Raw genomic sequence first — 14,712 nt, 5'->3', positions numbered from 1 at the left:
TGGTCCGCGATATTGGAAATGGAAAATAGTTTTTAAAACATTTTTCAAAATTAAATGGATTTATTATCTAGACGATTTATTTTCCAGCTAATTTTGTGAATCATTTACCCATACAAATGATGTCAAATGTAGCTGAGATTCCCAAAATAGATATACAGATGCAAATAAATTGCCTGTATAGGTCTATCTTCCTTCGGTGCCAAATAAAATAAGTTTCCGCCAAAGCGGTGGTCCCCGAGTTGCCTCTTGGTTATAATGGTGGTCTCTTGGACAAAACCAGTCGGTTTAGATGATTGAGAGCTGTCATTCACTTCCGAGGCGGGGGAGCCATGACCATCGCAAAAAGCGTAATAGAAGAGCGACCACTTACGGAAAAGCGGCTAATAAGTAACGTCTTAGTTCTATGTGTCTTTGATACAGTCGTCAAGTAGTTTTGCAGTGCCGGATTGTGCTTTTTTTCCCCCCAAAGTTAACTACGGGAGCTGTGAAGATTCTCCTCAATCTGCCGTCTCAACCGCACGAGTCAGCAAGCAGCGGGGTGTCGGAGCAACGTGTGTGTGCTTGTCACTCTCCTTTACAGCTAAACTTTGTAGCCTGATCAAAGTGGATGATGCGCCTCCATCTTTCCCCGTATAATGTTCAATGTTTTCACGCGCTGCCCTTTAAAGGCACGGCGGGACGCTCGTCACCGTCAGGCCCTAAACTCCATCCAACGCAAATGTCTTGCCGGGGGAGGAACCTGTCATTTACCCGCTGAAGAATTTATGGGAAAAGCAGCGGAAATTTTTCAGCAGACAAATGAGTTGAAAAATGCAATAAATGGAAACACGCCAACGGTTGTTTGACTCATTAAAAAATCATGTCGCTAAACCTCAGCACCTCTGATGAGGGGGGGAAAAGCGCTGATTTGTCAAAGCTCTAATGTCTGTCAACAAGTCAATTTCTGGCGCTGGTCCCGGGACACCGCCGTGAGACCATCAAGAACTGGTTTTCTCACGCAGGCATCGCAAAGGAACCTTCATCGTAATTTGTTTACAGCTCAAAGACGGAGTGTCGGCTCCGCTCATCGTCCTCGCCGGAATAATTGCCGTAATGATTTGGGAGCTTTCACCAGGCAACGTAAAAAAAAAAAAAAACTGAGCGTTTTCTGCTGTGCAACACCGATCCATTCCTTTTCCCTCCATCCTCATCCGCTCAATTATTTCTCCAAGCGCTGAACAGCGAAGAAAGCCCGTGGGAATTCTTATTTGGCACTTGGACTCCTGCATCCAATGCAAGAAAGCCTAAAATGGAGGCAGCGGGAAGACTCTCAATGTTGTCCTTTATGATACAGCGATAGCAAGCCAGTATCGAAATCGGAGCGATACCGGCGCAATTAGATCGATACAGCAATTTCTGTTTTACTTTACTTCCGATGGTAATATTTACAAATATTTTAAAATTAAGAAAGACTTCATGAAAACTTTTTAGCAATTAGCAACTCCATGATGTCGCTACATCGATGATGAAAACGTATCGATGTCAGTATTTACTAATATCGGATCGATACAAAAATATGCATCATTGCACGCCACTAAAACAGTTATCAACATTTTTTTATTCATTACGATTTTGAAATCCAATGACAGACCCGCTAGAATTTGGCTAACCGAGCGTTCATCTTTCCGATGTCTATAAACTCCTATTGGGGCACAGCTGAGAAATGAAAGCAAAACAAAAAAAATGAATCTGATCATGCTTTCATATTCTGCGCACCGCTTGACTTAACAATTTGAGCTGAACATTCATAAATTAGATATCTCGTTGTGAATATTGCATTTGCTCCTTTCTACCTAACAGCAGGCTTTCCCAAACTGAATTGGGTTTCGCCCCAAAACATGACATCACATCAGACCTTGTTCAGCATAGTACGCAAACAAATGAATAAACAACAACATGCAAAGAGACCGCGTCACGACTCGAGAATTTCACCCACATGAAATCGCCACAAAGTTTGAGAGCCGTTCAAGGGAGCGAATATAATTTCCTCATCAAAATTGTTGGGCCTGTGCCTGACAATTAAACCATGGCAACAATTCAAACGTACAATAGCCAACTCGACAGATAACAACCAATTTGGGAGAGAAGCAAAGCGATAAATATGTCATATCTATTTCTGGATGAAAAACAAAATACATTTCGGACAGATGGAGACAAATATTGGAAAATTGGTTGAGTCCGGAAGAGCCCGCCTTGGGGATATGACTTGTTGTAATACGGATACCCTGCTTCATCTTCCTCCTTCTTTCCTCGAGTCTCGCAGATTGCAGATCATCTTAAATAGACGTCATGGTAGGCAAGATGCGGCCACATTCAATTTCCCACGGCCGGGGGAATCGGCACTTACATCTCGTGGTGTGTACGAGAAGATGAGTGACAGATTTAGAGAGCGAGGGGATCTCGGAGGTCACAATTGAGGAATGTACCCGTCAGACGATCCGCCGTGTTCACCATTTGCATTTGAATCAAAACGCTCCGGTGAGATTACCCAAAGTGAAAATGAATTCACGTCCCAACTCCTGGCCCAGTTGTGTCATCTCAGCGACAAGATTACGCATTTTCAACAACCCGCTATCGATTTGTGTATGAAAGAAAGAAAGTTGCTTGTGCAGACAGAAATTTTATGCAAGTCCTGTTGAAAGATCAACAGATCCATTTTTAATGAGCCAGAAAGTGACAACCTATTTCCTGTGACCGACTCCCTGTTTGTTTTAAAACTATTCATCTCTCCTCGGAATACGAGTAACCAATTACATTTTTTCCGCCCTCACTGCTTTGACTTTCACTTTTAATGATTTTATTTGGAGGGATTTTACTTTGCGACAATCTCAGTTGCAGCTACGGCACAGTAGGAAAAAAAAAAAACAGGGTGGAGAAATATAGTAAGTCGGCTCAGCAAAGAATGATGATCTCCTGCTTCGAGACAAGTCAGTTTCTCATTCCGCACCAGACAGGAGCGATGAAATATCACAGAGTGGCCTGGAAGGAATGAAAATGGACATATAGGAAATGTCCCGAGCGGTCTCGATAACACCCTTGGAAACATTCATAGGGTTGATTAAACCTCAGCCGCAAAAAGTTTTAGGATTCTTTACCCACTAAAGACTTTTATGCCTTGATTTAGTGATGGCCGCTAATAAAAAATGTGCATCCAACCCGCACAAGCTAATTAGCCATAGTCAGTGAATTTTAATTGTCGCTAGCTTTGTGACATTGCTTCTCGTGTGAAATGATTTTTACTTGTTTCACTCGCAATTCCTTATTTCCTCCCAATGTACATTTTTAACATTTGTTGATTTGATTTTTTTTTTACTTCAATTTATAAGCCCAGAAAAATGATACAGAACATTATTAGCAAATATTAGCGATAGCTGCATCCAACCCGCGCAAGCTAATTAGCCATAGCCGCTAGCTTTGTGACCTTGCTTATCACGTGAAATTATGTTTACTTGTTTCACTCGCAGTTCCTTTTTTCCCTAAGGTAAATTTTCAATAGTTGATTTTATTTTTTTCAGTTCAATTTGTAAGCCCGGAAAAATGATACATGAAGGGAAGCAAATGGTAGAACGTGACTGAATTCTGCCTAGCGACAGGTCGTATTTCAAATATGCGACTGAGTTGGTACGGAAACCGCCATCAAAACAAAGCAATTCCATTCATCAGCATTCAATCCATTCATTTATCTATCAGCGTGGCACCGCTGCTTGCTAAAATCTGCTCGGGCCTACTTTGACAAGGGCTCTATTCACTCGTCTAATTTAAGAGCTGCTTCTGCTTCTGTCTGATTAACAATTTACCAGGCCATCAGTCAGCCTCCTCCATGGCGGCCTCATCAGTGTCATCAAGGCGCAGGCGGCGGCATTTGCAGCCAGACCTCAAACCAGCACGCGACGGAAACGACACGACAGACAAACGGGCGATTTGTTTTTAAATTTGTATTCTCACGGCAGCCGGGGCTCAAACAGTAATGCGAAGCTCATCTTTGTCGCCGCTGCACATCTTCTGCTCACACTTTGCACGGCTGCACGCGGAGAGGCTCGACCCGCTCTGTCATGCGTAAGCACCTTTAAAAGGATTATGATACAGTGTCACAGTAGATCTTTGTAAATAGACGTTAAGAAATCCTCCATGAGACGGCATCCGCCCCAGCACGGTGAAGATGCATCGTATTCAATCACCGAGGGCGCCCTTCTCAAGTCGAGAGTCAGAAGAAAGACTGCGCTTTGTTCCGACAAACAGTTCAACAATTCAAGAAGGATTAGCTTTGCTTTCTTTGGAACAAAACAAAACAAAACAAATAGGGATTTAAGCATTCATACACTTGTTTGGTAAACAAAATTAGGAACTCGGTGGTTTTATTTTATTTATTATTTATTATTTATGGTTTGTGCCTTCTTGTTTTTGTTTTGTGTCGCCGACTTGTATGTCTCGTCACCGTGGGATGGAGGAAACGGAATTTCGGTTTCTTTGTGTGTCTTGACATATGAAGGGATTGACAATAAAGCTGACTTTGACTTTGACTTTGACTTTCTAGTATACCGTGTTCCAATCAAAAACAGGTCAAGTTTTATTTTAATATCGGACCTCTTGTTCAATAGATGGTAAATATTATTTGGAGCTCAAATGAATGACTACATCTACACTCTGAAAAGTAAACAACCGCAAGAAAATTCAATTAGCCTACTTGAAAAGCAGCTGGAAGCCCGAGATTGCGATCTCATTCCAATTATTTATAGCCGACTGTAGTGTAGCCATTTATTATTTCCATGAACACAACATGTGCCAACAAACAACCAGGCTGGCCAATGCAACAGATTCATTTGCATATTAGTACTTTTCCTCTGCAATATTTCTGTCTGGTTCTGCAGGTTAGTCAGACATCCGCTCGAGGGAAACAGATGAGCTCTGCACTGTATTCTTAAATATTCATTCAGTCAAAATTAGTGACAATATCCATCAGTTTGTTTGTAAAACTAATCTTCATCTCAAGCGTAGGTGAGATGAAGATATACGTATGTACGAGTTTTACATTCTGTAATGCTGGAACCAAAAGGACTTTGACACCCTGGTTGGCCGCGCTAACGCATGTCGACGCTACACAAAGGGTGCAACCAATTAACGGGATTCCCTGATGGGCTCCGCTCATTGGGATGCAGTCAACAGCTCAGATCCACCTCCGCCCGCTGCGGTCCATCACTGTGACGGACGGCCGGCGGTGACGTTAATAGCGCCAAGCCTCTGTGGCGCAAAACACTGACATCTTCATACCCAGCTTTAAGACAACAATGCATTTTGGAGCCGTGTAATGAATCTAAGGCTAATTGAACAAATAAGGTCACGTGCTAGCGTAGCATAGCAATGTTGCGGTTTGACATTGGTTGTTTCTGTGTTTTTTGCTCTTTGACATTTGAAAGAAATCTCAGCACTTGGCAGTGTGATGGATAAGTCAGCGATATTGATTAACTACACTCCCGGCAACAGACATCTTCCACTCATTTAGCTCCAATGCATTCATGCTTTACATATGCTAATGCTAATGCCTTGTCCGTTCTGTCGTCTTGTTTCAAACCTCAAATGGGGATTGAGAGCAAAATGAGACCCTTCTTTATGAATGATATTGACGTGAAAGGCAAATGGGAAATATTTGGCCTGGTTTGACTTGGCCAAAGTATTTGCGGCATGTATGAAAGCCATGAGCGGCTGGCTATCCGAGCAAATCTGCTAACATTGGAACATTCCATCCTCCTGCCTGGCTCCAGATGTGCATTTGAATGCACAAACACAAAGCTGCTTTTCTGCTCTTTATATGCACGCCCACCCAAACACAAAGATGGATCAATTTCACATTTCCGCTCAGGCTTGCAGAAGATGTCACCTTTCATTGTCAGTTTAAGGCACCGTGTTTGATCCCACCTAACGCCTCTATGCAAATCAGCCATTGTTATTCTTTGCCGCGCCTGTCCTCGTTTTCTTTGCGGCGTGATAAGTCCCCGACAATTATCTCTTCACCTCAGATGATGCATCCTGTGGCCTATTTCCTAAAAATAGGCTGGTGCTTTTTTGGCACTGCCACAACACCAAGAAAAAAAAACCCACTTAACTCATTGAAGAAAAACAATAAGCCTGACTTTCTCGCGGCTTTATAACTGCTGGAACTGAAAAGCATTCTGTTCCGCCGTAATGGTTTTAGCCATTCAGTTGGGTTTTGTTGTTTGTTTGTTTTTTGTCTGCCAGTGGATAAAAAACGCCATGAGCAAGAGCTTTGCTGCTCAGGCATTGATCAGATTCTGATTGTGAGGGGGGAAAAAGTCCATTTCCGTCCTACCACAATCTAACCCTGGTTTAAAAACAAGTGAACAAGATAGTCTATTTTTCTATTAAAAAAAACGAATATATGTACATGCACACACATTGAATTTACTGCACAGGATAAACACAACACACAAGGTGCTGCTGTCGACCCCACCTCACATCCAGAAGCTCACGCTGAACTCAGCGCCCAACCTGACTCCAACTCTTGACAGCTTTTTTGTCATTACATCATTGCTTCTCACACTTCCAACTTTGTTCTGATGTGCCCCAGTATCCACATGACCCCACTGCTCCTTCTCTGTTCTACTGTACATCTCACCTGCAAACCCGTGAAAAGCGAGCGGATCAGTGGGAGTCGGTGCCAACAAAGGGGTCTGCACATGCATATGTATGACATGATATGACTTATCAAAGAGAATGCACAAGTAGGTGTGCCGCTTTGATTTATCTGCATGGGAAATGCAAAAATGGACCTGCCTTAATCTGCGGATTTCTTCCCGTAATCCTGCACTTTTAGCCACGTAATGAGCAGCGTGAGGAGGAGTGGGAGTATGTTGCATAAGGGGTGTGTGTGTGTGTGTGTGTGTGTGTGTGTGTGTGTGTGTGTGTGTGTGTGTGTGTGTGTGTGTGTGTGTGTGTGTGTGTGTGTGTGTGTGTGTGTGTGTGTGTGTGTGTGACTGAGGGTGGGTAGTGTGGAAATTCTTATAGTGGTGGGATACATTTTATTCTGGGACCATATTTGTGAATCAAATCATCTTTCCCCGTTGAGTTGAATGGAAATTGCATTAATGTGTTCCAGTCGCCCTCTCCGAAAACATTTAAAAATAGTGAGACACCTGCTGTAAATAGAATATACAAAGGTAAAGACAAGTAGTGGCCATTTGGCTAATTTGGGCCATTGTTTGGAGGGCCATTTTTAGTCAGGCAGCCAATTATGTTGGGTTGGGCCCAAGTAATGTTTGGCATTTTTTGCAGAGGATTTTAAAAAAATGTCTGTCTACATGTGTTGCTCCGTTGTTTGTGTTAAATCTTCAGAACATTGCAACTCTGACACGCTTAGCCCCTCTATGCCATTTTGGCTAACAGACTTTCTTAAGGAAAACCTTTGGTGAACTTCAACCGGGAGTGGCAATAAACAGCTTGAAGCCTCTTTCTTGGCAACAATTGTTCACTAACTGCCAAATTGTTGCTTGTTGTGAACGAAGTTCAGTTCATTGGCTGGCATATATCGTGCTGGCATACAAGTCAAAGCGAAAGAAAAAAAAAAAACGAAACTTGGGTCTTGAAAAACTCCTGATGGAACAAAAATGGTTTGTGCTGCTGACACTATATAGTATGTTACATTCTGTGTGAACAGCAAAACACAAAGCACAGGTGCGTCCTCCTCCTAGCATGCACCTCTCTTCAGTGACCCGTGCGACTGGCTGACAAGAAATGAGAATGTTGGCCATTTCCGGTGGGACTGGACTAGGGAAGAGCAATCCTCTGCTCATTAGAATTGCTCAGAAAGTTCAGCCCGGGCAAAAGCTCGCAAGAGCCAATTTCCTGTCACTCTATTTGGTCCACTCTACAGTGGGACGAGGCCACAAAAATCACCAATTATCAAGCGAGTGGCGGGCGGGGTGGGGGGCTCGTGCAGTGCGCGGTACTACTGAGCCGCCAAGTGGACTCTCTGCAAACTTCATCATAGGGGATCGAGGAGGGAGGGAGGGCCGGAGGGAGGCGGAGGGGAGCGGAGGGGTGGCAACAGCTTCCAGGTGCGTGCGCGCGCGCGCGCGCATACACGCGCACTGCATGCACGACTAATAGAAAAAAATAATCAGCATGGAGTCAATCCCGCAAATCATTTAGTAGAAATGCATACTTCTAATCATCTATAACAATCTAATAGTAGCATCAGTGCGCATTAATCCATCATATTTGATTTATGTGCAAACTTTACACGCAGCCTTGTGTCTATCTCTACTCACCATCGGCAATAATGGTCTTCATGGTGTTAATAGTGTTGTGGAAGCTGCGTAAATCCAAGCAGATATCCACCTAGTGAGGAGGGAATTGGCAAATCCGGAGGTGATAAGGGCGAGCCCTGCAAACTTTAGCCGCGGCTCCTGCCGAGTGGGCAGCCCGGTCCGTGCACGCACCCGAGCTCAGTCATGGGGGCGACTTAGAGGAAAGAGTCAGTGATAAACATCCACTTTGGAGATCGACGCGCTCGAGACACCCGTCGTCGCCAAAATATAGGGCGCCTATAAAAAAAATAAAAAGGGAAAAAAAGCTCCAACGAAGAGCTCAAGGTCCACGCACACAGAAAAACGGAAAGTAGAATCAGCGGTAAAGGCGCAAAAGCAAAATGGAATCCATGTTTGAAATGCACATATCCTTCTGTCCCATGTTGTATAGTTCCCAAGTCGAAAGAGGGAAAAGTGTATGAATGCGCATGGATGGTGCGCGCTAGTGTGCGCGGTGGTGTGGAAGGGGGAGAGGGGAGGGGAGGCGTATGAAGGGCGGGGCTGCGTGGAGGAGGTGGGAGGAGAAAAAGAGAGAGAGGCACAAGGAGAGAATCCCTAAATAAATGTTTTATGTGTCCGTATCACGCTACGAAAATATCCGCCTGATAATCTGAAACAATTTCCGTTTTAAGAGAGAGAAAAAAAGTTGCATTCTTAACTGCCTTTTCTGCCTGGTTTCACTCGAGCCCTCAAGTTATTTTTAGAGTCGTAATCCCGAACGGAAGCGCAGACATTATTTTTCATGTAGAGAGCATTTTAAGAGTGAATGTGACACTTAATTGCTTATTCACACAGACATGTCTTGCTGCGCAGTGCTGCATGCTCTCTGATGAATGTTTTATGTGCAGCGGGTGGTGGGTAGGTGGGTGGAATGCTGGGTGGGTTTGGCTGGCTGGCTGGCTGGCTGGATGGCTGGCTGGCTGGCTGGCTTGCTTGCCGGTGGGTGGCTGCCTTGCATAGGAAGGTGACGTGAGGCGAATTGATGCGGATCGGACACAAGGCAGGCACGCACCTGCATGCCAAAGGAGCTCGCAGAGAGACGGCCGGCCGGCCAGGCCTGAATTCTGGGACCTGGAGCCCCATCACAGGGATCACGCCCTGCTTGAAGGCACACAAAAAAGAAAGAGAGGGAGGGCTGTTGTCAAAACGTGCCAACATGGGACTGGAAAGTCTGAGGCTTCCGATATGATACGGTTATATATCGCCTTAAATGTTATTATTCTCATTGTGAATATCGCAACAACAAAAAAAATGGAGACGTTCCGTGTGCAATCCTAATGAATGTCGAGATAAACATACATAGTTGGCACAGGTCTGATGTTTTGGTGAATTTGACGTGCTCGCAACACGCTGGCCAATTTGTAGCTCTACACCTCCCCCTACTGGTAAAGCGAAACGCATTTCAGAACCTTGGACAGCTCGTCTGTGTGACTCGCCGCATTACATCCAATACTAAACAGTGATTGTTGGGTTTGATCGGAGTAAGATAAAGAAGTACTCAAATAACAGTGGTGTTACTTAAGAAAAAATATATATATACTTGATGAAGCACAAATATTCATTGAAAACCTACTAGAGAATTTAATAACGTCAAATGCAAACACTGACATTCATTTTTTTTTATCATCGATGGTTAGAGTAGCAAAAAGAGTAAGAGTAATGTTACTAAAGAATTTATATTTATTTGTTTGTTTATTTATTTATTTAATAATTTGACTCTTAAATACTCTTCCAAAAAGCTACTTCAGTAGGTATTTAATTTTTTTCACCATTCATAGTGGTCCAATTTGCCAAAAACTGTACTCAAGTAATAATACTTTAATATAAGATGACGCAAGCAAAAATGAAAATAGTTCTAATTAAAGCTGGTTGGGTGTGTTTGCTGATTATTTGATTCCCTCACTTCTTGTGTGTCAAATGATGCAATCTGGCATAGCATCCGCCTGTCGTGAATGGAAGCGACGGCCAGGTGGGATTCGGCATACGCAACAAGATAATCCACCAAGTATATGCTAAACGCCATTGTCAGAAATATGTCAAAGAGCCGCTCGGCACGGCTCAACCGGCTCGCTTGGTGGGGGTGGGGGGGGGCGTGTGTCGCCAGATGGCCCTGCGGAGGCGCAGTCCAAAGCCGGCGTCGTACGTGACCTGCCGGGAGCGAGGTCGTCCCGAGAGCGGAGGAAGTGCTATCACCTTTCGCAGTGTTGTGCGGCAGCGTTGCTCGACAATATGTGTGGGCGGTGTTAATGTGCTTGTGTCATATATGTTCCAAGCGTGGGTCCTTCGGCTACGGTACAGAACAACACGAGGATTCAAGGTGTGCTTTTCACACACAGGCCATGCGAAAAAAAAGCAATGTGACAAAAGGGCAGATGGTTTCTCAAAGAAAGAACTGTACATGACAAAAATCTCACAAACGCCATCAAAAAATATAGAGTGTATAATGGGTCGTGGCTATAATTTGATTTATAAAAATGAAAGAAATGAGACATTGAATACCTTTTGAAAATCAATTATTCTTATTTTTATTATTTTTAATTATTGAGTGTATTGGAGTATTTAATATTCAAACTTTTTTTAACCGTTTAATGGCAAAATGTCTTCAAACCTTTTGTTTTGTTTTCGGCACACCCCAACAAATGCGGGTTCATCGTCGTGCCAACGAACGACGGCGCTTGAATATATTTAATTCATATCAGTAATGGAATGGGTCTCGCTGTCGGGTCTCAAAGGGCTTCGATTCCCCGGACTGACGCTCTGCTACTCTTTTCATCCTGCACTCGAAGGGATCAGAAAGGGCACAAAATGACTTTCTATGTTAATGTGAGCATTGCGGTCACCGCCATCGGCTCGCCAGTACAGTAAGTCGGTGTTAATTACCATTAATGGAGGATCCTCAAACCGCTCTCGAGCTTACATGTTGAAAAGGTCTTTAATTGTCGTTGAGGTCACGAAGGCTCCGCGGGAACCCGGAAAGCGTGACGATGCTGTCATGCAAATTTTGCCCTGATTGAGCACACTCTCATTCTCACTTTGGAGTTCAAGAGTCGACCAATGCCGAGTGACAAGTCGTAGTGATGCAAGAAGATGTCGGCATGACAAAAGCTGCAATGTTGGCAATGTGGGATTGCATCATCGGACGGTGATGTTAATGAACCTTCCGTTGAACTTTTTGGCCATAATTCCAAAAGGTGTGTTTGGTGCAAACACCACACTGCTCGTCACCAAAAGGACCGTATAGTTGTAAAGGGTAGTTGTGGCGTCATACCTTCGGGCTATTACTGGGGCCTTAGACAAAGTGACGCAAAATAGCAGCCGGTGTTAGCATGAGAATTTCAGGCGTCTGCGAGAAGCAAAATAAATAAATAAATAAGAAAAAAAGGGCAGGGAAAGCCTACGAAAAGACCTTAACTTTTTTTTTTTGGATTATCAAAAGCACTGTAAACCAAGTTCGACTAAGTCATGTCTGCCATCTAGTGGTAATCTGTGATATTACAACTACAGCATATTCGCCCCAAAAAATTCCCAAATATTTATTAGTAGAATTTCTTGGCAGAAGAGCCACATTTTCTGCAAAATTCAGTTCACGCTCGCAAAAGATAATATTCATTCATTCATTCACAGCTGGCAATCACAAAAATATATTCGTTCCTCTCTTGGTTCCGCTTTTGTTTATTTCTTCCTCTTTTGTGGATTCACAGGACAGAAAGTTGACACTTCTTTCCCGCCTCCCGCTCATTCGAGTCATTTATCCCTTACGGCCCGGGTCAGAACGCAGTCGGGTGACAGCTCCCTTTGGTCAGAAGCACGGCAGCCGTAATGAAATTGGTTTTTGTTTTTTCATCTGCTGTCCCTCTTCAACATCATTAACTCATTAGAATGAAGCCAATGTGGACTTGTTTTCATTTAGGCTGTCATTATTCCGATTCACTAGCGCGCTAGCGCTCCTGGTTTTATTTCCCGTCTTGATTGGGTTCAAACAGCAATAAGGTGCACGGCGGAGCGGAGCTGCGGCTCATGAATTAAACACCTCGTCAGCCACGGCTGGCTTTAAGGAGGGAGGGAGCCATGAAAGTGCGGCATGTGTCTTCGATGGTCATACATCAGCTGGCTTGACAAGGCTTTATTTCCTTGAGTCTGTCACAGAGTCCAGAGCGAGTCTTTGCAAATGCATTCTCCTGCAAAGTCACGTGCACAGGCCTGACCTTGATTCTCTCTCGCGCTTCCGTCTTCATGTCAGAGTCGCAGAGGGGGGAGACGAAGAGTGATGCTTGGATGAACGTGGCTTTGTGCATCTGTGTCATGCCGATTGGATTTGTTCTTGTCTGTCTGGCGATACGGGCACCCATCGCACATGTCAAGCACGACTTCCCTCCTTCTGTCTTTTTTTTTCTTTTTCTTTCCGTCACACAAAACTATGCGGGAATCATCCGTCATGATTTCAACTCACTTTAATGGCGCCGTCCGAACTTTGTGAAAACAGCAGTGAAATGATCTTGTAAATCTGCAAACCCAGTAAATGACGGAAATTTAAGTCATCGAGCTGAACATATTACATAAGGATGTCATCACATCTGTTTATTCGGCTCTATAATTAGCATGAATCACAAGCTACGTATATTGGCTGCCAGCTGCAAGATGTGATTTGTTTTGTTTTCAAGTCATTTCCCATTCTTTGTGTTTATTGTACCAAAATGGACCCTGACATGGACAATCGAAACATAAATGAGTCTGTTTCGTTTTATTTGCTTTTGCACATGATGAAAACATCACACTGACGTTATATTCATACAATAAATCTAGTGGTGGCCCAAGACTTTTGCACAGTTTACCATGAGGTAGAAAAATGGAAAGTAGAGACTGACCGAGGCTGGAGTATCCTTCAGAACGCAAACGAGTCACAAATGCGCCTCGCTTTTTAGCTTTGTCTTCCCAGGAGTTCTACAAAAACGCACGGCACCAGATTAACGAGGCTGGCAGTGGCTCGGATATTGCGCAACAACTACAATATGCTGGCTATCTATGAACTGATCCAAAGGTTAGCGGATCCTGCTTTGCCTCCATTGCAGCTAGATTGTCCTAGTAAAAGATTTTGCCTCTTATCTGAGCAAGCTGCTTTTGGTTTACACACATAGGCTAGTTAGGATAGCGCTAGCCTGAGTGTTGGTATGGAAACGTAGATATTTATAGTTATCGACACGCCTGAACCACAAATCGTATTGCTCTCTTGGGATGCAACCCGACAGTCATTAAAAAGATGACCTCCGAGTATCGCAATGTCACTTGCGGTGTCCCGCAGGGATTGGTACTTGATCCTCTATTGTTTACTACTATTTATTGTTCTCTATATCTCTATATCCATTTTTCATCCAAATGATCATTTTATTCAGGTTTCCCCTCTAGCATAAAAGTCACAAAAATATTAACTTGAATGTCAGTTATTAGACTGTTTGGACAATGTTTTACAAAAGCCTCAGGAACATCTAACGATTCCTTTTTACACATATCTTTGTTTGATGTTCTTTGGCTCTTGCAAGTCTTACATTTAATATTATTTATTCATGAAGAAGACGAAGGATTTATGAGTCCTTGTTTAACAGTGTGTGGCCGTTGCGTTTGAAAGCACACAACTCCAGACACGCTATTATGTCTAATTTGCCTCCCTGGGTTAGGCACATATAACGGAACAATTTGTCCGTCCGGGTTAATTAAAAAAAAAAAAAGACGTCATTGTGCACGTCATGTTGACAATCTCAAAAGTGGAGCACGAGTAGTTTGGTTCAAATCCGATTCTACAACGGAATCCCACCTATGGAATTACACAGTCTTAAGGTTGTTTATGATTTCCTGCCAGGCTGCGCTTTGTTCACACGCTGAAATCTCGGATTCAGATTGGATTACAAGCTTAGGTTCTTTTTTTTCCCCGTCTCGTTCTTTTCTGGTATTATTGGCAAAACCTCAGTGAACATCAGATTTGCTTTATTTTTAGTAACAATTCCTGTCTGGCGTCATCATTTCGTTAGAGTTGTAATGGGATGGTGTGATTTAGTAACCGTCTATTTGCTGGAGTCCTGTTTTTAGTTTCAAATGTGACCACTGCTACGCCAGATCATATAATGGGATCAGGCCAGTACTTGGATGTATACATGCTATCATGTTTTGAGATGCAGTCTGCTGCAGAATCCTACCAGGGAGATATTGCGATTGTGTGATAATACATAAATCAATCTCACCAAGATTTTTTTTTTCCCCCCTCTAAGCTTAACAAAAGAGGATATTAAGATTGCACTCCGTGGAGATCAAGATTGCTCTCTGACAGTAAACGATGGTGGCTACATGACGATTAACCCAC

At 43.4% G+C, this 14,712-nt stretch overlaps 1 protein-coding gene across 1 annotated transcript in view; it reads right to left on the bottom strand.

Annotated features, from left to right (window-relative positions):
• The window catches only part of rtn4r (reticulon 4 receptor), a 33,344-nt gene extending 24,513 nt beyond the window's left edge, over positions 1-8,831 (bottom strand). Inside the window, exon 1 of the mRNA XM_037257982.1 lies at positions 8,322-8,831. Within this exon, the coding sequence (XP_037113877.1) occupies positions 8,322-8,343 (22 nt within the window). The 5' untranslated portion in view covers positions 8,344-8,831. The remainder of the gene's footprint in view (positions 1-8,321) is intronic.
• Positions 8,832-14,712: the final 5,881 nt, after the last annotated feature.

Source organism: Syngnathus acus, chromosome 9 (genome assembly GCF_901709675.1).
Source record: "Syngnathus acus chromosome 9, fSynAcu1.2, whole genome shotgun sequence".
Lineage (NCBI taxonomy): Eukaryota > Metazoa > Chordata > Actinopteri > Syngnathiformes > Syngnathidae > Syngnathus > Syngnathus acus.
Note: the sequence above shows the minus strand (reverse complement) of the source record. Positions and strands in the feature narration are given on the sequence as shown.